This window comes from Dromaius novaehollandiae, chromosome 8 (genome assembly GCF_036370855.1).
Source record: "Dromaius novaehollandiae isolate bDroNov1 chromosome 8, bDroNov1.hap1, whole genome shotgun sequence".
NCBI classification, from domain to species: Eukaryota; Metazoa; Chordata; class Aves; order Casuariiformes; family Dromaiidae; genus Dromaius; species Dromaius novaehollandiae.
In genome coordinates this window covers 9,123,869-9,149,477 of record NC_088105.1, presented here as the reverse complement: position 1 = coordinate 9,149,477, position 25,609 = coordinate 9,123,869, and the positions used below count along the sequence as shown (strand labels likewise).

Genomic DNA, 25,609 nt, shown 5'->3' with positions numbered 1-25,609 from the left:
GTGAGAAGTCCTAGCGTCTATGCTACAGACCCTGGTTAACTCCAAAAAGGCCTTTCCATGGAGGTCAGCTGGATACAAGACAGTCTGTCCTAAACTAGTGTGAATAGATGATGCCATCCTGTGGCTGTTTGGGAATACTGACTTCCCGCACAGGTTTTCCGGGAGCGGACTCCGCCCTTCCTAGCAAAAAAGAGGGGCTGATAATTAGGAGGGACAAATAAACCCTCCTCTGAAATTGCAAATAAAACATCAAAAACGTCTCCTTTACATCCATCTCAGATCTCTGCTATTTAGCAGAAAGGGACCCGAAATACAAAGCCCAGCACTCTTAAGAGAATATTCCCTACTCCCTAGTAAGATTCAGCTTTTGAAGGGGATTATGCTTTGCCTCTGAGATTTGCACAGGGAAGAGCTGCTGGGAACAACCAAGCCTGCTGTGGCTCATGGTCCAAAAGTTAAACTTCTTCTCATGGAAAGGAAGCAAAAACTCACCTTTATGATTGCAAGGAAGAAAGCAGCTGAATGTGAAACCATGCACTGGAACCCACCTAAACCTGCAGACAGCCTGAAATAAAAGCCTGAGGGAGAGTGCGCAAGACTCATTTATTCTGAGATGCTCAGTTTAGGGCTGGATGACAAGCAGCATCATTTCAGCATCACTAGCTATGACACGGCTAATGAAAAAGCAGAAGGCACCAGGACAATCGGAGAGTTCTCTTCATGGTCTGTACGTGGCCGTAAGCAAGCATTATGCAGGGACAGGTTTTGGATGGTGAGCAGAGCTTGAAGGAATATAGCCTTACACTCACCCTGTTCTGGGCCTTGCCTGTGCCTGTGAACATTAATTCACTGCATGTCTCCTCAGACATTTCTTTCGGCTGGCAGACAAGAAAAAAAAGCAAAATATAGAGCAGGATTTTAACCTGGAGAGATGTAATACTGGAGGTTGAAGAACACAGACTTAGCCTGGGTTAATGAGCCTTACCAGCAGCCTGACATTTCCCAGAACCCAGCTCTTTGGAGGAAAAGTAGGGAAAGCTATGCTTCAACTGGCCAGGGGAAAGGAAAAGACAACCATAGTTCAAGAGAGGGAGAAGGTATGATGACATTTCCTCCCAGCAGTAGTTATGGCCCTGTTGAGAATGAATAGTAAATCTTATTTGGCACTTACTGCTGTAAGGTGCTCTGACAGTCATTTACTTATTAATTCTCAACATTTCCTTGCAAAGCAGGTGTATATCATCATCTCCAGTTTATCCAGAGAGAAAATGAGGCAGAGGGGCTTGGTAACCTTGAAGTCCAAAAAGCAAATTCTTCCCAGAAGACACAGGCACCGATTCCACAGGGGACACGATGATAGCTGCACTCTGCCTGCATCTCTTCCTGACTCAATGCCACCACTTTTTTCTGCAGATCCAGGCAGAGCTAGAGTCACCCCTCCTGTCAAAGCCAAGATCACATCAACGAAGGGAGCGTTATCTGGGACTACAGCTTTTTACAAGACTAAAGGGGTTGGGTCTAAAGGAGCCCTCTCTGTCATAAGGTGTTTTTCAGAGCAGCTGCGGGTGTGAGTTAAACCACCAAAGACCTCAGGCCTTCTTTTCTTAAGCAGGTAACTGTGCCTTTTCATCAGAAGTGGAAAATGCAAGGTTTAATAAAAAAGAAAAGCTCATATGAAAAACTAACCGAAAAAGAAATGTTCAAGTTCTCAGGTTGTTACATGTTTATCAGATTTTAAATGGAAGGGGCATTCAAGCCTCCTGCCTTAGCAGCTGCAAACTAACAGCCACAGCCCTGTATAAGCTGCAAAGAGAGGTGTCCCAAAGCCATTTCTGAACAGACTAAAACTCACTGGTCTCCTTCCATCTTCTGAAAATGGAAGCTTAAATCAGAAAGGCAGAGAGAAAACCACATCAAACTATAGCCTTAAAAATATTGCTTTTAACAACTCAAGAAAGTGCTCTGCAACCTAAATTAGGGAATTTTTATTTTTCAGTGGGATCAGACTTAACTTTTTGAAGCCTGAAGCTTCAGTGGATGGTGACAGAGAAGGACAGAATTAAGAGAAGTCATTAGGCTGTTTTTTGAGAAGCAACAGAATATGTTAAAGCTCATTTTATGAAAAGTTCATAAAGGCGAGTTGCATACACTGAATCAGGCAGATCCTTGTCTAGCTCAGCCAACCAGGGGAGCTACAAGCTGAACGCTCCCCATCAGCCCCCTCCCAGTCTCTGGGGGTCCAAAGACTGGAAGCAGGCTGGGCTGCAGATCCAGAGATCACCAGGTGCAAGTTGGTCAGTGATTGCCTCCAACGTACTGGAGAAAGCCATCCAAACCTTAACTCTGTTAAGAAATACCAAATCATCCTCTCTGGGCATTGTCCTGCACAAAGGTCTGTTTAATCCCTGATCTTCTTCCTCTTTCCTGCTGGAGACCTCTTCCTCCTCCCCAGGATTGGTTCATTACTAAAAGATTGAGGACGGATCTTCATCTCAGTAAAAGGGATGGAGAACTCATGGCCCTTCCATGGCTCCCAGTTAACTCCCTGTGAAGAGACCAAGGAACTTATTTTATTAAAGCACCCAGATCAGGGGACAGGAGTCTACCTCTGCCCCCCTAATACTATTTAACCCTCCCAGTAAACACAGATGCTATTGTTTACCAGATTTTGACTGTAATCACAATCACTCTTTCAGACATTTCTAATACAAGTTAAATCTCCATCCAGTTAGGGACTCAACTGAAACGGAGCCCTCTTCAAGCACAAAACAAGCCTGTATGATGAGATGCAAACCAAGGCATGCACTGAAACCAAGGTATATGCTGCACGAGGCAGTGAGCCTGAGTCCTGGTGTGCCTCTTGGCAGGTGCCCTTTTCTGTTCCCCACTGAAATCAAGGCAGCTCCACCTCAAGTATCTCTACCCACCACAAGAATCAGGAGGCCATGAGCTCAGCATCTACAGGACTGCAGAGTAACGGCTCAGAGTTTCCTTACAGATCATTTTCCTTTCAAATGAAATGAATGAGAATAGCTTGGGCAACCCCTCCTGCTGCAACCCCACTCCCATGTATTTTCCCTAGGCTGAGGGAACAAACTGCTTTGCCACTCACCTCACTGTGCTTGCTCTCCCCGTATTTCCCATTGAGGTTGGCCAAGTGGCAGTTCTTGTACCACCATGCACCACGGTGTGTCAGAGCACAGTTGCTGAGAGCCACGTCATTGTCTCTGTCCCATGTTGTGAACTTCCAGCCATGGTGGTAGGTCATTGCATCCCCTAAAGGAAGAGGTTAAAGGCATGAACAGAAGTCAGAGACCACAGTTGCTCAGCCGGAGGGTCTATACACCCTTCAGGCTAAACAGAACAGGCCTGTCAGGAGAAAAGCAGCAGCACAGGAAGGGTCTGGAGAACAATTTCTAAAAGGCTGCTGTAAGAGGTCATGTCCCAGAGCTAAATCCCCCAAGGCTGAAGATCTAAATGTATGGCAGTAAGAGATAAAGTGCTTAAGTGGAAGACTATGGATGCAGAGACACTAGTAAGGATTTACCAGTGGCAGAAGCCAGCACCAGGATGGCTACTTTTGTTGGGCAAACTCGCTAGATTCTTCTCTCTTCTCAGCAGGGGAAGCCCAGCAGTCGCTCCCTAACACGGGCTACCTCCTGGAAACGCTTCTCAATCTGCCTCTTCAGCTAGTGCTTTGCTGGCTCGCGTAGCTCCTCTCCTCCCCAGGAAAGGGCAACCCCTTCTCCTCTACCAGCAGGAGACAGGCTCGTGGGCACGTGCTGCCTCAGAGAGAACCACATCCATCTAACCTGACCTAATGAGCCTACACGCTACTGACAAAACACACACATGGGTCCCAGCATTTGCTTCTCCATGCAAAGCAGATACACCAAAAGTACCAGGCATTTCTCACCAGCATTGCCTCTGTAATTTCCCACTGACAGCCTGTATCTATCCCTGCTTGAGGCAACCTGGAAGAAGTCATAGACAGCATAGGCAGATTCACTGGACGTCCGCAAATCCACCCGGAGCTCATAACGGATGGGGGTGCTGCTTGTGAGATTGTGCAGTTTGTCAAGACCTACAAGAAAAAAGAATTACTCTTAAAAGGGAAAAGCCCCTTCACCACTGCAGTCCTAGAATCTCACCTTGCTGCCATTTTGGTTATATGAGCTATTTCCTGCCTCCTTCCTTCCCCTCCTTGATGTTGTCACGACATTTTATCAAGTCTATACTGTCCTGTCCCATTTCCTGGCAAGAGACAGCAGTATCAGAAAGACCAAAGAGCCTAAACCAGCACAAGACAGACTGTAGTGGAACATTACTTTCTAAGCCCATCAAAAGACTCTTGCTCCAAAGATGTGGACCCATTTAAACCTGGATTCTCTGATGCAAGCAGAGTTAGCTAATAGAACAGGAAAGACAGAGAGTGTCAGAGTACATTAAGTTTTATATAAATGTGCTGCATTTCACATTTTCATGAAAGCAAATCATTTCACCTCTCATAGAAACCCATAAGCATGAAATAAACCTTTCCAGCAGTTTGGAAAAGTCTGGCTTGCTCTGGGGCTGCTCCACAGCCCACAGATGTCAGTGGAAAGACTTCAGTGGGCCTCTGGAGATCCTAAATACTTCATTGGCACTTCTAGCAAACAGCAGAAAAGCTGACAGTTCCAGACAGCAGGCTCAGAGGAAATGGATATTTCAGCACTCAGATGCTTCTACAAAGCTAGTCTTTAGCTCTTCACCCTTCACTGCTCACAACTTGATACCTTACCAAGCCAAAATTCACCAGCTGGATCTCCAAAGCCTTCCACATAATCCCTCCAGCGTTTGTAGAAATCCAGCTCACCGGTGCTCCTCCTCTGAAACACCTGCAAAACAAGGATTGATTGCTGAGTGAGAATTCATGGCAGGCTGAAGAGAGACAAGGAGGACGGGTGCGAGAAATGGGAGACTTCCTCCTTTGACCACCAGCAGTCTGCAATTCTCCCAATCCCCTCATCCTGATTCACATCCAGGCCGAAAGGTGAGGTGCTCAGGAACAGACATCTCTAGCTGACGGTAAACTGCAGCTGAGCAGGGTACACACAGGAATTCATTTCCATTTTCCTGCACAGGAAGCTCAGAGGTGAATACTTACCTGCACAAACTTTACAGTTTACTTTCCACAAACAGCTGTGGGGAGCACAAATCTAAGCAGAATCTAAACATCTGGACGAGCCAGGATTAGGGACAAGATCCACAGACATACTTCAGTTTCTAAACTACACCAAAATCAGCAGGAGTTCGGCAGTAACATGCAACAATTCCTTTCAGTGGAGAAAAACACTTATCACAGAACACAAAAGGTGAAAAAAGAAATAAGTATTTTTATTTGGTCACTTAGGGAGACTGCTCTCAGACAGTCTCAGATTCATTCCTTCACCCTCATACCCTGTTATAGGGCCAGTAACTCATTAGGGACAGAACTCAAGATTGTCGGTCCCCTCAAACCACCTTGAATTTCCTTCCATTTCCACCTTTAGACTCTCTCGAGCCATTCAACAACTACTGTGTTGTCAGAGCCCAGAGGCACGCTCACAATACTGTCATTTAAAACATTACCAAGCATCAGCTGAACTGCCAGAACTATCCATGCATACAACCTTATCCTGTAGTCAAGACAAGATAATGCAGCTTAGTTAACCCATTATGAAAGACAGTTAAGCTAAGTTGTACTGCCTTGTCTTGCAGTGGGGCTGAGTACAGCCCCATAGACAATTCCCATGGCCCAACTGGCAAGAGGTAATATGTTAAGCTGTCATAACTCACTCATTGCCCTGAATCAGCAATAATATAACCTGAGTCACAAGCAGGACCAAGCAATGAAAAGTCCAGCATCTTACTGTCAAGCCTTTGACCCGTTCAGTCCCCCCCAGCACTCCCACGGACAGTCTGAAGGAGTTTATCAGCATCCACCTCCCCTCCACCTAAAATATTTTACTCCACCGGGACAAGAACTGAAACACAGTGGAGCAATAAAGCAAACAAAGTGTCATTTAACACCAGAACCAGGTTCACCAAATTACTTTTGTGAAAAAACACAGAGAGAAGCACAGGATCACTCACTATCCATCCGCCTCCATCAGTGGTCATGTCACAGTACACCTGCATCGGTCTGCTGCCATCTCCATTCAGGTAAATGGTGTACATGCCGCTGGAGGCATTTCCATTCTGCTGCGTCTGGCTGCAGTCTGCTGGATATGGGTAGAGGAAGCTAACTGCAGGAACAGAGAGGGCAAAACTTCAAGTCAGCAAAGCAGGCCGTAAAGCTGTAGGAGGCACTTCACACCCTTAGGAGTCTTCTAAGGATGATGGTACCAGAACAGGAGTAAAGAAATAGCAGCAGCCCCGCTGTGCACTCAGCACTGTGCAGACACATCACAAGATTGCAGTCAGCAACCTTCCCTGCTGCTTCAGACCTGGCTCACAGATGAGGTCACCAGAGACTGCATCAGGTGCAATCCTGTGAAAAACAGTGAAAGCAGGAACAGAAGCCTTTGTTTGGGAAGGTGCGAGTGCCAGTAAACAGAGGGGTTTTTTCCTCCACATCCCACAACTTATCCATGACAAGAGGGCTGGCCCACTAAGAGAGGTGCCCACATCAAGCCAGCATGAGATTTTTGTTTGCTCTCATTCTGGTGTACATTTCCTGATCTCTGAAAATAATCTGGGCAGCTCCCCAACGCCACGCCATTGTTTACACAACTGTGCCCTACCATTACTAGGATGGTGCAAAGAGATCCATAGCCTGTCATCTCTCCTGCCCGCTGGCAGCTCACCAGGAGGCTGCGTCCTGCGCTTGGTTTGCAAGGTTTGCCAACAGCACTGACCAGTACGGGCAGTCTCCGCTCACACTATCCCTTTGTGCTTCCAAGCCTCCAGATGGTGAGGCTAAGAACGGATACCCAGCCAGAAGACATGTCATCGGCTCACTAGGTAACTGCCTTACGATCACGTAGTTTCCCTGGGTGTCTGTAAAACAGGAACTCCACCACTGTCCTTTATCTATAAAGCGCAACAGCTGCAAAGCACAGGGAAGAGCACAACACCGAAGGCCAAAACCCTACCTGTTGAGAAGGTGTTGCCTGCCTTTCTGCTCCGGCGATCTCCCTTATAGGCCACCACAGAGATAGTATACCTCACTCCTTGCTCCAGTCCTTCCAGCACAAACCTTTGGTCGCTAGGTCCCAGCTGCACTTCCTGCCAAACAAAACGGACCAAAGATCAGCCCGACTCTGAAAAGCATTTAGCTTTTCTGGACCACAGTGCCTTCATTCATGGTATGCATTTATGGGCTTTTCTTGTACAGTTCAGACAGGCACGCTTTGGCTCTATATCCTTGAGGAGTCCATCTCCTCAGAAGAAAGATTTGGGGCAGGGTCTCAGGGAACACTGTTTGGACACTGTATCCTGTATCCCTGGCAAGTGCTGCTCTTCCGTGTAGGAACACATTAGAAAAGCAAACTGAGAAGCAAATCTGTTCTCTGTACCATGAAGATGGGCTGGGAAGAGGCATTCCACTGACAAAAAGCCCCTCCACAGCTTCTGCTCATGACACGAGCACATTTCTTTCCCTCAGCTCTGCCTCCCCCAGCCATGGATGGCATAGATTCTTCCTCAGGATTCTTCTCCCACGGTCCATGTACCCACAGGACCCAACTGGCAGAGCCCATGGCCATAGGGACGATTGCAATGGGGTTTGCGGGGCTAAGGAACTCACTGTACCTTGTTGCTGCCACCTAGCCCCTGGTAGGTCAAAATATAGCCATCAATCTGTGCTGCTGGAGGAGTCCAAGTAACTACACCAGCAGACTGAGTCACATCTGATACACGGAGGTTCTTGGGAGGATCAATCTCTATTGAAAAAGAAAAGAAAATGCAAGTCCCATTGTATAAATGAAAGACAGCAAATCCAGTGCAGGGCTTGGGCTGAGCTTTCAACGTCTGATCCTGTTAATTGGTATTCAGTGACTTCCACATCTAACAAGCAGCAGCACGAGCCTAGAACAAACGTGGCAAGGACTGTTATAGATCTGGTTTGGGATGTTTTGTGCCCTGCGGTTTGCTCAGATGTATAGGCACTCCCAGAGCCTGGGGGCTTCCGACACATCTGCCTCAAGCCTCCATCAGGCTCATCTTTGAGGAGCATTCACAGATGGATCAGCTTTGGGCTACAGGACCCAATCCTGGAGCACAGACCTAGCATGCACTGCCTTTCGCCCCCAAGTCCCCACCCCCTTGGATCTCTAGTGCAGGTGGAGAACAACCGCACAGGCTTTGGAAGCATTTTATTGTTGTCATGCTTCAGCCTTCTTTAATAAATGCAGTGATACAAAGAAACCCACAGCTTTATAGTTTGGTCTGTGCTGTATCCGGGACATCACCTCCTACACTGACAGCAAAGGCTTAGCCAGACTTTTCCTGTGCAATCAGACTGCCCAAGCTCACCATGAGGAGAGGCGCAGAATGATTTTTAAGCAATGCCAGTTCACATCAATTGTCAAAAAGCATCCATTTTATGATGTACCCACAAGAGGGCTCTTGTGCTTTCCTCATGATAAAAGCATTTTCTAACGCTCACTTTGAAGTAACAGCAATGGAAGCAACCTCCTCCTAATTTTCATCCTGTGCTTACTATATTCTAGCATTTTGGGAACATCTTAAGGAAAACATTCTAAGGAATAGGTTAGTCTCACCTGCTCTAGCTTTCCAACTTTTAGAGAGAAAGTAGTTGGTGAGCAGCACTGACCTTTTGGGAAGAGTGCTCCAGCCCTGAAGTACACCTGAATTTATGGCAAACTATAACTGAATAATTCAGCTCAATTCCCTGCTCTGCCACGGACTTCCCTGGGTGACGAGGGGCATATCATTTAACTCCTCCACTGATTCAGTCCTTCCTCCACATAAACAAGACAACAACACTTCCCGGACTCTGAAGAGCGTTATAAGGATAATCACAACAACGATTATAAAGCAACAACGAAATATTACAGCTGTTAAAGGGCCACAGAGGAAGACATAGCAAGAAGAGTGGAGCAGTGTGGCTTCTCCCAAGAAGCACGGCGCTTCTTGTGTGCAGGATTACTGCTTAAAACAAACACAAAGATAGAGAAGAAACCAAATCATCCAGTACACAGGAAGCAGCAGAGATGGGAACACCAAAGTTCACACAGCATGCTGTTTAAAACACCACCTATTCATTATAGCTGAAGACCACCATTCACTCCAACTCGTGCTTTATTTGGGAGACCACTGAACAATTGTTTTAAATAACCCACCCAGAAGTCTTCCTGGAGCAGCTCATTACGGATGTATCTCCCGTTGGACAGAAGAGGGAGCTAAAAGGTACCAAATCCATCCGTAAGAGACAAGTGATGGGGAGGGCAGCCTTAGCAGAGACAGTACCTAGGATGTCACGGCACTGCTCTCAAAGGAGAGCCAGCATTTTCCACGGGTGCAGGAGACTGCCACTGCCTGTCTTAACATTAGGGAATAAGTAGCCACTACCTTCACTAAAAAAATGTATTTTTGTCAGAAATTAGATCATTTTACCAGCTGTGTCATATTTGGGAAGTAACACCACCAAGAAAAATTAGGTTTTTTTCGTAGATATTTTTTAAAATATCCCAACTAATCCCCCCTCTCCCAACAGTTTCATTTCATGTGAAATTTCTGCATTTTCACACCAATTCAAAAGAGAACATTTCAATTTACTGAAATTCTGTGCGTTTCTAATTCCAGACAGGTTCAGATCTCTGACCCCATGAGAATTTTGTTTGTCCTCCTCTGCTGCCCTCGATCTCTGTAAGCACTGGGAACTGTTTTGGCATCTTGCCCTAAATCCAGACTTAAACTATTCTACCTCACATCAGTTTGACTCAGAAACTAAAAAAAAAAAAAAAAAAAAAAAAAGTACATTAGCAAAGCCAATGGTTATAGACTGACCATGAAATGTTCCCAGCATACCCATAATCCTTACAGCTGACTGAACAGAACAGATTTAAGTCTGCAGTCTTCTAGGACCATTCCAAGTGAAAGGGCAGGCCATTATTTTTAATCATCTCAAATTCCAGCACGGTTTAACTGTGGTTGTTAAATCTCTGTTGTTGTGACTGATAGCAACACAAGCAGCCCTGCATGCTTTTGATTAGGGACTAGCGAAATAAGCTGGATACCACAAGCTGTCATCACTCTTGTACTATCACATCTGCCTCTTCTAGTAGTCTATAATCATGCACTTATCTCCAGAATGGATTTACCACTGTGGATCTTCATTACCCAGTGACGCAAAGAGAGATCATGAAATCTAATATAACAAAGGAGTAGGGACCCCTTATCCTGCTTCTCCTCCCTCCTGCCCACAATTACCTGTCAGCGTGTCAGTCCTCGCCCTCTTGCTCTCATTGCTTCCCAGCTCTGCCCAGAGGTAGATGACGTACTTCATGCCTGGCTTCAGTCCCGTTAGTGTGGTGATGCTCTCGCCCTTCCCCACTTCTATCTCTGCGGTGTCCCCATCAGCAGAAGTGTAGCTCACCATATACCTGTCTATGGGAGCTTGGATGCTATCCCAGGAAATGGTGGCTGTATCCTCTGTCACTTGGTCAGTCATCAGATTCTTCGGGCTATCCATTTCTAGGGAAGAGAGTGTGGGTAACTAAGAGACAATAAAAGTTTTGTAGGCAGAGGTAGTATGTTTTATTACACCATTGAATATCTATGGAAAGAGAGACAAGCTTTGGAATATGTTTCTGTGCCCAGAGACCTGAAAGGGGCTCATGTGTCCAAAAGCTTGCTTGTTTTCTCTAGCTCAAAGTGGTATATTGAATGGAAGCTTTATCTCTAGCTAGAAACCATGTTTTGATCATGCAGTGCAAACAACTGATGCTTAAGCAAGTTTCCTTGGACACCACTATTTGCGGCCCCAAATCATTCTGTACTCCTGGATATGGTGTGAGGTGGAGATAATAATGGGGCTACTGCTTGCAAGACCTACCATTCTTTACCCATTCGTAAACACAGTTGTACTGTCAGTGCTGGCGTGGCTGAGCCTGGACAGGGGTGGTTAGGCCTCTGCCCCAGCACTGGGTGAGCTGGGCTGCCAATTTCTGCAGCAACAGTTAGAAGTAAAGAACACAAGCTGCCACAGTGAGGCTGCACTTACTCCTTCCCCTCAAAGGCCCTGTGAGTTTTCCCCTTCTGAATTCCTCTCACAACATATTTACTCATCAGGTAGGATCACAAAGATTCCCCTAGAATACCTGTCACCGCCTCAGTGCTGGTCCTCTTGCTCTGCCGGGCTCCCTTCTCTGCCCAGACATAGATGACATATTCGGTGCCAGGTTTCAGTCCTGTCAGGGTAGCAGCAGTCTTGTCCCTCCCCACTTCTATCTCCTCTGTGTCACCATCAGCAGAGGTGTAGTTCACCAGGTACCTATCTATGACAGCCTGGACCCTGTCCCAGGAAATGGTGGCTGTGTCTTCTGTTACTTGGTTAGTGACCAGGTGAGCTGGGCTGTCGATTTCTGCAGGAACAGTTAGAAGTGAAGAATACAAGCTGTCACAGTGAGGCTGCACTGTGATACCATGAGGCTCCTTCCCCTCAAGGGCCCTACCCTTGACCCCTATTTCTGATCACACATTGATTTGACCCACAAAGCTGGAAGGTGTCAAGGTCTCCAGTGATTTGACTGAGGTCTGTCTTTAATCCCTACAGCAGCTTTCTTAGGGAACAGCACAGGTGGTCCTGATTCGGAAAGAAGAGGGCCCTTATAAAGCGAGATGTTACCACTTTGTTTTTCTCATGGTCACAAGCCTCTGAGGCTCACATATATGTCATCTGCTGGGAAGTGAGAGAATATGCAGAGCCCTCCTGTTAAGAGATGAGGATGACCCAGGCACACTGTTATCTGCCTTCCTTCCGCAAGTCCCTGACCCAGAACATGAGTCAGAATCTGGATTGTCTTGTAAATTCTCATGACTGCTTTCAAAGAACTCAGACATTCAGCTTTACGTTATTCTAAACTAGCAACCCTCATATTGGACAAATCACTACAGCTCCTTAAGCAGGGCTGGCTACACAGGTGGAGGAACGTTCCTGGAAAGAACAACTGAGGAACCAGGATTAATCATCCTGCCACAAGAAAAGACATCCTCTATTCTGTTGAGCTCCACGAGCTTCAATTTCTTCATCTGCAAAAAGGAACCAAGCTTCACCTCTGCGTGAAGGATAAGCTAATTAACTGACTGAATTAAAAGCATGACTATACCCAAGCCACACTGCTAGAAAGGCATCCTTCTCACAGGTGAAGACCACCAATGCATATTAGTAATCACAACAGAGCCTATTTATAGTAATCAGAATCTCTTTGTGATGATATTGAATGGGTTTCACAGCAAGATGCACTAACCTGAAGATTGTACCTGTTAAGCCTGAATCTCTCCCTCTGCTGTGAAACTCCTGGGACAGACTCATTCAATGTCAGGGCAAAGTTGTGTTGTAACCTGTGCCCTCAATTAAAGCTGCTGCCCCCTTACCTGTCATAGCCTCGGTGCTGGCCTTCTTGCTCTGTTGCTCTCCTTTTTCTGCCCAGATGTAAATGATATATTCCATGCCTGGCTTCAGTCCTGCCAAGGTAGTGACATTCCTGTCTTTCTCCACCTCTATCTCCTCTGTATCCCCATCAGCTGAGGAGTAATTCACTCTGTATCTGTCAACTGGAGCCTGGACTTTGTTCCAGGAAACAATAATTGCATCCTCTGTCACTTGGTCAGTTAACAGCTTAGTTGGGCTGTCAATCGCTGTAAGTGAAAGTTATAACTATTAGATGTTTTAGTGTAGTACTGTGGCAATCACAATGGTCTAAACACATAGAAAATGAAAGTTTTCTAGGCAGAGGTAGTATGTTTTATTACATCATTGAATATCTATGGAAAAAGAGAAAAGCTTTGGAACATGTTTCTGTGCCCAGAGACCTGAAAGGGGCTCGCGTGTCCAAAAGCTTGCTTGTTTTCTCTAGCTTAAACTGGTATATCAAATGGAAGTTTTATTTTTAGCTACAAACCATGTTTTGATCATGCAGTGCAAATGACTGATGCTTAAGCAAGTTTCCTTAGACATCACTATTTGTAGCCCCAAATCATTCTGTACCCCTGGATATGGTGTGAGGTGGAGATGATAATGAGGCTACTGCTTGCAAGGCCTACCGTTCTTTACTCACTGGTAAATACTCTCGTACTGTTAGTGCTGACGTAGCTGAGCCTGGGCAGGGCCAGTCTTTGCTTTCTCAATTCCTATTTCCTATCAAGGATGGGCCTGAATTAAAAAGCTAGAGGTGTCCAATTCTGACACATTTCAGCTGGGGTCTAACTCTACTCCTTAAAGCTGCAACAGCAGGGCTCCTTGTTGGAGAGCAACAAAAGCACAGCCAGTTCCAAAGGGGCAGACAGGAATGCCCTGGAAAAGAAAGATATCACTTCTATCATTTTCTGAGGAAAATGTTCTGTTCTGCTCATTGCATTAACTCAAAAACTGAATCACTAAAAACCTGTCTGAAATGCAGCTGTCCCAGAACAAGGCTAGTTCATATTAAGGCAAAAGTCTATTTTAACCTAAAACTCCTCTCCCTCCTACCTGTCACAGCTTTAGCATCTGCTTTCTTGCTCTGCTGAGCTCCCGTCTCTGTCCAGAGATAGATGGCATTCTTCTTGCCTGGCTTCAGTCCTCTCAGATGCTCTTGTCCTTCCCCACCTCCATCTCCTTTTTGTTCCCATCAGCTGAAATGCATCTCACCAAGTACCTGTCTATCAGAGCCCAGAGCCTATCTCAGGAGATGGTGACTGTCTTCTGTAAGCCAGCTGGACAGTAGGTTGGTACTAGGTTATCAATTTCTTAAGAGAAAGTTTGAAGGTAAAGAACCAGGTGACACCACTAATGAGGACTATGTTCAAATTCTCCACCAGAAAAAAGCCCTTTTCAATCTTTTCCAGTGACCACAATCCTTCCCCTGCCCTTTTCACAAACAGAAACATGATGCTAGATTTTAAGTGTTAACTCACTACCACAAAGTAGCCTGCACAAATGTGGCCTTTCAAGGACAGCCCAACAGCCCACAACCTCTACAGAGAGCATCATTTTTCTCTGAAATGATAAATACATCTCAGCAGCCTGAGGAATGAAGGAACTGCAGATGCCTCCCACATTACTGGAGCAGCATTTTTCATTCTGTTGATCCTGCCCCAGGTGCTGAAGTTCAGGGTACAAATGCATGACCGTCTTACAGCCACAGTATAACTTACACACATCAGCTGAGCTGCACTGTGATTTACCACACATCAGCTGAGCCACAGTAAGAATTGGCAATTTGCCACTTGCATGCTCTTATCTCACCTCTGTTGCGAGATTAAAAACACATTACTTCACATTGTAATGAAAGATGCTGAAGCTAGTTGTGTCACACCAGAGTGGTGCAGGCTGGGAACACATGCACTCAAATAACCACAGCTCAGCTAGCAAACAGTATAACGGGCTTGCATGTGGCAACAGCCATGGGACTTAAGTTATAAGCAAGCTACAAGTGTGAAAATCAAGTTTATTCCTTAGTTAGTTATAACTGTGGCAGCTGGGTATGGGCTGTGCCTGTACACACCCACAGTGCATTTAGCTCTTTAGTTCCCTGGCTGGTCCAGGAACTCCCCATCCAGCCATATATATCAGTAAGAAAACAGACTGGCTTTAGAAAACGGACTGACTTGAAATGAAGTGATTGACTGAAGTTCACATTAAGCATTAGACTGATTCTTACAGGACCCCTCGAGGTGGGAATTTCAGTCAGTTCTAGAAATTCCCTGAGCAGCTCCTGTCCCGTCTAGTCCTATTTGTATGCTTAAATGTGTCAGTCAACAACCTGGGTGGAGTGTTCAAAAGACTTCCCTAAGTGATTCCTGCTGCAGAAGTGATCAAATTGCACATAGATAAGCCTACTGTACTGGTAGGGAAGGTCACAACAGTCACCAAAGAACAGCTTGGAGGTTGTTTATGGCATGTTTAAAGCCACGTTCCAACCATGAGGCTTTAGCTCCGTTTCACTGTTATCTGCACTGATAGTAAATGGTGTCTAACAATAAGGCCTGTCCAGAGGCATGACTCAAAATTAAGGTTTCATTCCTAGGCTGAAGACCTGTTCAGCCTCACTAGTAAGAATGGCATGAATTTTTTGCCTAAAACCTATGTAAAGTAGAGGAAGCTTCACTGAAACAAGTGCAATTGGCAAAGGAACTTGAAACCCAAACCCCACTCCTTCCTGCTGCTACAACCTACCTGTCACAGCTCTGGTGCTTGTCTTCTTGCTCTGCTGGGATCCCCTCTCTGCCCAGATGTGGATGACGTATTCCGTGCCTGGATTCAGACTCAGTAACGTGAAGTTGTTGTTTTCATTCCCCACCTCTATTTCCTTGATGTCCCCATCGACTGAGGTGTATCTCACCATGTACCTGTCTATGGGAGCCTGAACTTTATCCCAGGAGAGAGTGGCTGTATCCTCTGTCACTTGGACAGTCACCAGATTGGTTGGGCTATCAATTCCTAAGAGAACATTTCAAAGTGCAGGATTAGGAAACTCCAGCTGAATTTAACTGCTACAAACCCATCACGGCGTGTGCACATTTGCTTCACTTTGCCTTGCTGCTTTAGCCAGCTAAAGCAGAGGCTCACCTAGGTCTTCTCTACAGCCACTAGAGAAAGAAAGGCATCCATGAGAAATCAGCATGGTCAAAGCAGGAGGAAAGCAGGACTGTTCTACCATTTAGGTGAAACTTTCCATTATTTTCTGCAGGAAGATCTTGCAGGCTACCAGCCCCACCTCCGAAGGGTAATGACATGAAAAACACTTGTGCCTGCCCTCCTCACAGCAGCCAGGTACAGGCCTCTCTCTGTCTCCAATGTCAGCCATTTGTTGCTCCTCATCCTCTGTCTACCCTGCAGTCCTGTCCCTCAGACTCCCCCAGGCTACTGCTGTTTTAGATGATGAATCAGAATTTAGTGCTAGCTCTCACAGTGGCTGGTATTTGTCTCAGTCACAGCTCCTCAGTTCCAGGGCTTTTCTAAGAATCTGAGCAGGATTACTCATTGTGGATTTTTTCTTCTCTTCAAGAAGTTTTCCAGCCCCCATGTTTTCAAAGAACAGACTGAAAACAGGAGCCAAGGGTATTCCAGATAATCAGAATCTACACAGGAAAGAGCAGCCTTAAAATGACAGGGCGGAGGTTGTAGGTTTTGTTGGTTTTAATCAATTTTCTTTTAATGGAATAATTAGAAAGACAACCTCAGGAAAATCAGGCCTGATTTGGGATCTTTCATTTTGGATGCTGCAATCCCACCTTTGCATAAGAGTTGATTTTCAGAGTTTCCAGAATCTCACAGATAGAATGAGAGCTCAAAATTCTTCAAGGTCACTTCTGCAATATAATAGCTCAAAAATACTCTGCCACATTTTTAGAGAACTTCAAACATAAGTGAACCAACAGGGTTTGGCTAGGCTGCCAGTCTTAGGAAAAATATTAGTCAAATAACAGTAGCATCCTCCAGGCCATGTGAACTGTACTGAGTGCACAGTCAGAGCAGAATTGAGCTTAAAGATGCTTTTGCTCTCTCCTCATGCTGGAGGAGACTAAGTTTGACTCAGGCTCTGTTACAGAAAAGCAGTCCAAAGCTTCTCCATCTGACCTCTAAGGGCCAGCAAGTAGCTGAAGCCCCTTCAGTCATTTCAGGTGTGAGAGGCAGAAAGTCTCAAGCTAACACAAAAGGCCAGGGCTGTGTCACTGTGCAACACACAGCACAAGCAAAGTCTCATCTTTTGGGGGGCTGGTGTATCAGATAGCACAGCAGGTTGGGACAAAACTCTGTGTAGGTTACTACCCACAGTGGCCAGCTAGCTGTCCTTATTCCCATGTCTGCCTAGAGCTGTTAGTTGAGTTATAAAGGCAAAGTTACTGTAGGTTTAAAACTAAGGCAAAAGGTTTGGTGTAGTTTAATACTACACTTACATGAGCATACTGCAGGCCTGACTGCAGCACGCATGAGAAGAAAGCCAACTGTGTACCTTTCACGCTACCTGTCTCTGAGCCCTGTAGTAACATCATTGTCATAACAGAAGCTATCCACATACCAGTCCTGCCACTCACTGAGGATGGTTTGCCCTCTGTATCATCTTTCACAGGTATGACAGTAATCTCGTACTCAGTGCCAGGTTTCAGGCCTACAAAAAGCAAAAGGAAACACTAGCAACAGTTACAGGAGACAGTATTTTTTCTTAAAGAACACTATTTTGTTTATTCTACCCAGTTCTAGCTTTGTAGTAGAGAGAAACTTGAATTGTGGGATTTCAATCTGAACTTCCTTTTCCCTTAGGAACATCTCGGTAGGACTTTGAGTTCAGACTTGCCATTAGGGCATGCATTGAATATAATATATGGAGATTTCCATATCATCAGTGTTACGAATAGATGAACATGCTTTATTCCTAACAAGGGTGGAATTAAAGTTCAGCGAGTGTGCCTTGAAACTATCCATGCTCCACCTCATGTTCAAGACTCCTAATATGAATGAATACCACTAAAAACAAAGTGTTCAGGTCAATCAGAAAAGTCCCTTGACGCTCCCATGATTTCAACTGAGACAGAAGGGTCCTGCCCTCACCAGCAATCAAGCAGTTTGAAGGGACCCCAAACTGGATTCAAACTGAATGCTTTTAAGAGAAATTCCCTGCACAGTTCTTCTGCCAGAAGGAACAGGAGTCTAGAAAACAGAAGAACTCAGGTAAACAATGCTTTTAGCACGCAACATCTGCTAAGAGATGCTCTAGACAGGACTGTGGTTTAATCAAGAACTGGAAAAGATAACAATAGATGATGTTAGGAAAAAGAAAAACTGTTGCATCTTCCTAATTTGTCCAATGGATTATTCATCCTACCTTTATGTATGTACCACACAGTTAACGGTTTAAGACGTATCATTATGGGATGGGGGAAATACCACTGGAATTCACCCTGGCCTAGAGCAGACACGACGTGAAGGAAAACTGGCCATCCACGCACAAGAGAAGAATCTTCTCTACACAGTCAATTGTTCCTGCCACTTGCCCCTGCCTCTGCCCAGTTTGGGATACATGCAAGTACTCACCAGTGATGATGTGTCTGCTCTTGGGGTCATTGCTTTTGGGCACCGTGACCTGCTTCTCATCCATCTCCACCAGGGATCTGAATTTCAGCTTGTAGTAATCCACACCTGCAGGAGGGTTCTCCCACTCCACTTCCAGGGAGTTCTCCATCTCCTCCATGACCCATATGTCACTGAGTGTGGACAGGACTAGGGAGGACAGAACAGAGGGCCAGAGAAAGCAGCACAAGCAACAAAGTTGTGAATATAAGGTAGGAAGATACTAAACTGTCCCCCTCCCTCCACACTTGGCTGCTCTGAGACCCAAGACATTTTCCTCAAACTGAAGGGTTAAGCAAGCTAAGCCCAATCATTGTTTTAACGTGCTTAGTTTTATCCATGGTAACACTCCAACTCAGAGAGTTTTCTGGCTTTCAACTCCCACCTGTTGTGCCAGAAATAAGAGAAAATGTCAAAATAACCTAACTTTTCACTGCTTTTTCCAAGTGCAGGCGGACAGCATGCTATCAGCTGCTAACAAAATGGCATTTCACTTCTAGACAGCCTGTTTCAAATATGCAGTCTTTCCTCTCCTCACTGTGCAGCCACCCTATCTCATATTCCCAGTAGTGTCAGGCTCTTTCAGTCTTGAGAAGAGACTGTGAGAAAAACCAGCTGCTGCAGGTTTGTTTGGCAAATTAATACCTGGAATGACATCCTGCCTACTTTAAAGTCCCTTTTGCATCCAGTTGAACAGCACACTATTCTCAGTAACGTGCTGGCTTTATCTTGCATGCTTTCATTCCTGCTTCTTCAGTGGGCAGCACTACGGACTCCCTGGAATTTAGGGGGTCAAACAATGTGAATAGGATCTGAACAAGATAAAGGAAGGGATGAGAAACTTGCAATACGTTCAGCCCCAACTATACATATCCAGAAATAGATTCTTCAGAAGAGAACAACAGTAGAAACTGTGACCAAGACCAGGGGGGAAAAATGCTCTCCAGAGTTCAGACAGATGCTGCAAACCTGCAAAGCGAAACAGTTTGTTCCACTTGCTTGAACCTAACTTTAAAGACCGACAAATCCTGAAGAAAAGGACTGTCTACTCCTACCTGTACTTGCTTCTAGAAACTCAGGCTCACTGGCAATCCCCTTCTTCACGTGACGAAGCGTGACATTGTATACGGTGCTGGGACGGAGACCCACAATCTCATAGCTGAGCTTCTCTTTGGGCACTTGGACTTGTTTCACCAAGGTCTCGTACCCCAGAGGATAATAGATAATGAGGTAATTATCCACATCAATCATTCGATCCCAGCTGACTGCCAAAGAGTCCTCAGTGGAGTTCAGCAGCTGCAGGTTCTGAGGAGCAAGCACTAGAAGAGAAACACAGTAGCAGCGAGGATGATGTCTTGTCTTCGGATCTAGTCCGGAGCTCACTGAAGTCACTAGGATTTCAGTGGGCTTCAGCAGAGGACAGTTGATTGTTCTGTGAATGAAGGACCGATGAAAAGGACTGAGTCACCCTGATGAAGTCCTCCGAATATTCACAGACAACTACAGTACCAGCAGTAAGCAGAAATGAGAACACCTGGCTATGCAGAAAGCCAGGTATGCTCCAAATCCACTTGTACAGCTGACATTCACTTCCTTGCTTGGCTGAATGAAAAAGTCACTATTTTATTATTCCTTTTCTGGAGTGGAAAGTAATTCCAGGCTGACAGTACAAAGCCCAGAAGAGAGGGAGGGGCCTGGCCAAGGGAGCTGCTAGGACACAGTATGGGTTAAGGAGGGTTAAAGCTGTTCTGTAAATCTGGCAGCATGACTGCGAGTCTACAATGAGCAAGTCTGGGGGAACATCAGGTGCTCAGCACTGACACCACCACAAAGCGGGCTGTCCTCCAAAGCCAGCTCACCACTGTCTTAAGCTAGTTTGTATGATTTTAGTTTAATCACTTAACACCACAAAGTTCAGCTACCTCTGCGGAGAAGACAGGCCTCAATACTTGTCACTGCACTCGAGACAGGAGCGCAGAACTTAAAAAGGAGCATAGCAGTCGTCTCCCTTGCAACACTCAGTCAGTCATCCGTTAGCAACTAAACGCCCAGTTCCTGACACAAGATCTGGTGACCTCCATGCAGTTGCGGTACAACAGTGCTAACGGCAGGAAAGGGGGCCAGTCCCTGGGGCTGGTGGTAGCTGTCTCAGACAGTGAAAGACAGTCTCTGCGGGAACTAACGGCACACTGGGAAGATGGGCTGAGGGGTGGAAAGAGGAATGCCCTCACGAGAGAAGGTATGAAAGGAGAAGTATTTATACAGAAGGGAGAGAGAAAAAACAAGTGTGCCAGATTGCCATGTACATATAATAAGTACAGCACACTACCACGGATCATGACAGAGACAGATAAAGATAGACAGACCCCTCTTCTCTAGACTGAAAAAAAAAAAGAAAAAGAAAAAAAAAAAGAAGAATAAGTCAGTGTCTGGTGCAGCACTGACCCCCTTGCAACTAAAGAATTGCCTGCCCTGGGGCACCCATGTTCTGCACATCACAGGCTCTGCAGAAACGCTGCTCTGATACAACCCACAGAACCACAGCATGGCCCTCAGCTCACTCCCGTCACATCCAGAGGGAAGTGGGCTCCAACTTGCTCAAAGACACACAGTTGAGACGCACTGAGTCACTTGCTGCCGTGACACTTAAAGTAGCAATTGGTAATAAAATATGCTGACACTCTCAAGGGGTCCCATCCTGAGGTAGCTAATATATACTGTACAGTGCAACTTTAAACTGAGGTATCGCTCCCATGCTTTTTTTATCAGGAAATACTTATAAACTGTCATTTACGATGGAAAATGCTATTTTAGGTGCAACAAACTTTTAAAGGGAGATTATCAATTCATTTTGGGAGGGGGGCAAAAAAACTGCAGGCTTCATTATGTATTTCAATCACTTTCTGATTTTATCTAAAGTTAAATGCAAAAATTATGACCAATTATGCTCTTGGAGTATTCTGTACTTTGGCCAAACCAGGAAAGAGTGAAAACCCACTAAGATCACCCTCGTTTCTAAAACAAAGGGTGGTTATTGTCAGAAAAACATTATCTGACATTCCAGTCACAAACAGAATTTCCAAAGCCATAGTGTTTCACTGTCACTAATCCTAACTGGATTGATTCTTCTTCCCATAAAGGTAAACAAATCTTTTCCCATCCTTTCAGTCTTCTGATGTGCACATCATCTAGGCAAAGCTTCATTATTATGTTTTATTCATGATCAGATTAAGATGCTGTAAGTTCTGCCTGTTCTACACAGCCAAAAAAATCTTTTTCAAACCTGTTCTGAATACAGAGAGAGCCAAGAACTGGAATTCTCAGTCCATGATCATCTTGGATTTGCCCATTTCTTTCTGCCCAACAGCATTTCATTAACTACAAGTGAATATTGCAGGCAGTAACAAATACAGTAATTTCCTGGACTTTTTTTCTTTTCCAGCTTCTAAACCCACACTGGCATGATGAAAAGTCTCTCACAGAGCTGACCCTTCCGATGATTCCAGGAAGGAAAGGAAAAAAAAAAAAGCCAAAATTTTCTTTTCATATCACTGCCTGAGTTGCTTCAAAACATCAACTGCTCCCCAAAACTCTGGAAAACAGCTTCTTCACAGCAAGGATACAAAACAGCTTTTGTACTGACGGAAAATTAAACTCAGTGCCGGAAGAAGAGAAATCTTGGCAAATCTGTTGCACGTAATAGATCTCAGGATGCCAACAGTGCTTTAACCTTTTGGCAATGAGATATGCAGCTCATCAGGTCAGGGAAAACTGAACATGATGGTTTGGCAGCCTGGTCCAATGGAGAAGGAATGTCCCTTGAAAGTACTCATGTAAGACCAGAGAGGACATTTATCAACAAGCTTATCTGATTTTAATTAGAAGCAACCACATCATAAACTGATCAAGCTCCAACTACTGAGTCAATGTGCCCACCAACTGAATTTCATTAAGACACCAACTGATAGCAAATAATAGATTGATAATACCTAGAAAAAAAAAAAGAGGTATGTGTAATAACAAATCCTCATTTTTATGGCAGATATCATCATTACATTCTGTTCACTTGAAAGGCAGCATTCATTCCCTTGTATAATTCACAGCTCTCACCACATTCCAGTCTTAAGATATGCATACCATTGTTTTTGATGAAGACTTTGCACAAAAAAAATGAGATTTGACATTCCTCCCCTTGTGATATAACAGCTGGACTTGAGTTTACTTTGCAGTAAAGTGATAAAGATCCCAAATGCATATCATGTGGTTTACTCCTATGTCTACGCATAGTTTGGAGCAGGGTGTATCTACCTCTCTGAAGAGGAGAGACGTAACGTAAGAAACCAGCATCTTCTGCTCAGGACAAAGCCCAGGACAGTTTGCACGTCTCAGAGCAGGGGGGGGTTGATGTGTTCTTGCAAAGGCAGCCACTGCCTAGTCCAGGGGAGTCTGGTTTAGAAACACACATTTGCTGTATCTCAAGATGAGCCAGAGGCATCTTCCCCAGCTGATGTGACAAACCCGAGCGCTTCACGACTCGACAGAGAAATTCCTAGTCCCGGCCAGGGGAAGTGAGCCTGGGAAGGCGTGAATGGGAAAGAGGCGCTGCCTGGACTCGGTAACCCTCAAAAATTTTTCTTCTCTTGTTCGCTGACACCAGAAAAACCTTCAGCTCTGAAGCAAAAGGGTTCCCCACGGTCACAACTGAATTATGAGCGAGTTCGGAGCGAGGGTGGGTGGTGGTGGGCAGCGCCAGAGGTCCCTCTCCTGCTCTGCCTGCTCTCACAAATCGCTCTCCATTAGGCAGCTTCTCCTGAGGAAGCAGAACGAGGCCCTAATGGCCTCGGCAAGCAGGAAACAGGCAGCGTATTTATAGATCCAGCGCTGGGCTGAAAGCTCACAGAGATGCTTCTTAGGCATCCTGGCTCTGCTGGGAACAGTGAAGAGTCCCTCTTTTTCTTCCAGCTTCGCTGACTACAGCATCAAAGCACAGACTCCCTGGTTAAACTCATACTGTGCTGAGACACCAAACAGCATTTTATAGGATAACTTAGTTTTAAATTGATGCTTTATTCATCTTCAAATATCCAGCAGTGCTATTTTGGAGTAGTCGGTAAACAAGTCTAGGAAGAACACAGGTCAATACCTGGTGTTCGATGTGCATTTGTCCTCCATTTCTCCTTAGCAAGGAATTGTAGGAGATTAAATATACTGCTGCATGCCTGAGTGTAACTTTTAGATATTCAGACATGCCAGTTACCATAGCAATAAACAACAATGTCATTTCATGATCAGAGATATTTATAAAAAAGAACTTAGAGAAACAAACAAAAGAAGTGCTCAGTGTAAGTTTCCCAGGATACAGAAATCTACTCCAAACTGGAACAGAAAAGATTGTTTGACAGCTAAAGGAGAGGAACATTTGGCTACAGATACCAAAAAGGGAACGATTTGACTCTGGCATTAGAACAGGTTTTAAGCACGAGTGGAGATGTAGAGCTCAAACAGTAGCAAAATGGGTTGTGCAATACATGTTAACTGTGTAGCGTTTACATAATGAGAGACCAGAGCCCACTTTCACAGCCTGTAACACAGCTGCAGGTGTTTTGTAAGGAAGAGGATCCAAGGCTAGACCCAGCCAGCCTCTCACCTCCACACCCTTGAGGAAGTGCCTGGTTCTTCGGAAACCAGAAACAATCCTATTTGCCACCTTTGTAAGGGTGCTGCCTCCTCAGCAACAAACACCAGTCTACTGAAAAACAAGAACAGCACTGGAGCCACAGAGAAAAAACTCTGAATAGAGAGGAGGGCAGTAGAAGGGGTGAAGTGTTGATGCAGAGCTCTTGTTTGGAGGAAGAATTTCAGAGAATAATCCTCAAATAGGTGAATCTCTAATCAGACAGGTCAAGTCTGAGAAGTGAGAACTGATACAAAGCAGAAAGGACCTGTCAGTAAAGTCACTGCAAACGCCTACCTGAGCAATAGCTGGTGCTCAGTGTGTGGCTGTTATCCACTTCTTCCTGAGTTGTGAAAGATTAAGCTAAGCAGCGATGTGTTGAGAAGGAGAGACAGCTTCCAGGATAAAAGGTTGAGTGCTGAGGCCTAGAGTATAGACCTGTAGTTACAGGAAGGTAAGTTTTTCAGAATACACACCAAGCCATCAAGCATTAAGTAGAAACTGCTGGACATATTTGAAGGTCAGCTCAGTCAGGCCTTCTCAGTCAAATCCTATTACCTTGTAACAAAGTTGGGCAAGAGAGAGTTTCCCAAAGACTTATTTCCATGGAGATTATTTAAAGACTTTCTGTATCCTTTGCCTCGCAGGTTTTATCAAATCAACTACCTTATTTGCAAGTGCACACTGCAGCAAGCATGATTTTACCTTTACTGCCTCACTTTTGTGTCAAGAGAGATTCTGGTTCCCTCTTTGATTACAGGCTCCACACCCAACTTGGCTGTCTCCTTCAGCTGCTACACACAGGCTTGTGCTAGCGCTGCCTAAACCTGTGTCTCCTCCTCTCCCCAGTTCAGAAGCGCCTTCCACTCAGGTCTTGAAGACATGGACCACATAGCATCCCCTAGCCCAGTAGGAACTCAGAGAGGAACATGGTGACCCCCGTTTTTTCTAACCTCCAGAATGAGCCAAACACTTCTCGGGAAGGTAAAGAGGAAAACTCAGGATGGGAGAAAGGAGAGAGAAATAATATACAAGTGTCTTACCCTGGGAGCAGTCAAGGCCAAAGAAGCCATCATGGCAGTAGCACTCTCCTGTGTCACAGAACCCATTGCCGCTGCAGTCCCCAGGACATCGTTTCTCGCTGCAGTCCTCTCCGATGAACTCCTCGTAGCACTGGCAGACCCCTTTAGCTGTGTCACAGATCCCGTTGCCGCTGCAGTTCCCAGGGCAGAGCTGCTGGCTGCAGTCCTCACCAAAGTAAGGCTCATCACAGATGCAGCTTCCACCATCGCAGCGCCCATGGCTGTTGCAGTGGTTGGGGCAGGTGGGGTGGGAGCAGTCACTGCCTTCCCAGCCCTCAGCACATTTACAGCTACAAGTCTCATAGAGGAATGTCCCATGGCTGCTGCAATGTGAGACACCTGGCCAGAGCAGCACCAGGATGCACAGCAGCACATGTGACACACAGGCAAGGGAGGGGGGGGGAAAAAAAAAAAAAAAAAAAAAAAGAAATTAGGAACAGAGCAATGGATAGGTACAAAAATATCTGTTCAAGCATACTAAAGGGAAAGCATAACTATCACTGGAAAACACAGGCTGGAAGAGATGTGAAGAACTTGTCCACCTGCCTCTGCTCCAAGGAAGGCTCAGCTCCATCCTTGCCTTTCCTAATACAT

The 25,609-nt window shown here is 45.4% G+C and overlaps 1 protein-coding gene across 1 annotated transcript in view; it reads right to left on the bottom strand.

The window, feature by feature from the left end:
- Window positions 1-1,631: 1,631 nt before the first annotated feature.
- TNN (tenascin N) overlaps window positions 1,632-25,609 on the bottom strand; it is a 31,908-nt gene continuing 7,930 nt past the window's right edge. Inside the window, exons 3-17 of the mRNA XM_064515604.1 lie at window positions 24,977-25,354; window positions 19,315-19,578; window positions 18,224-18,409; window positions 17,211-17,300; window positions 15,365-15,628; window positions 12,583-12,846; window positions 11,307-11,570; window positions 10,417-10,680; window positions 7,774-7,904; window positions 7,116-7,248; window positions 6,115-6,266; window positions 4,781-4,877; window positions 3,917-4,084; window positions 3,113-3,276; window positions 1,632-2,545 (exon numbers count right to left, since the gene is read on the bottom strand). Coding sequence (XP_064371674.1) covers window positions 2,399-2,545; window positions 3,113-3,276; window positions 3,917-4,084; window positions 4,781-4,877; window positions 6,115-6,266; window positions 7,116-7,248; window positions 7,774-7,904; window positions 10,417-10,680; window positions 11,307-11,570; window positions 12,583-12,846; window positions 15,365-15,628; window positions 17,211-17,300; window positions 18,224-18,409; window positions 19,315-19,578; window positions 24,977-25,354 — 2,966 coding nt within the window. The 3' untranslated portion in view covers window positions 1,632-2,398. The remainder of the gene's footprint in view (window positions 2,546-3,112; window positions 3,277-3,916; window positions 4,085-4,780; window positions 4,878-6,114; window positions 6,267-7,115; window positions 7,249-7,773; window positions 7,905-10,416; window positions 10,681-11,306; window positions 11,571-12,582; window positions 12,847-15,364; window positions 15,629-17,210; window positions 17,301-18,223; window positions 18,410-19,314; window positions 19,579-24,976; window positions 25,355-25,609) is intronic.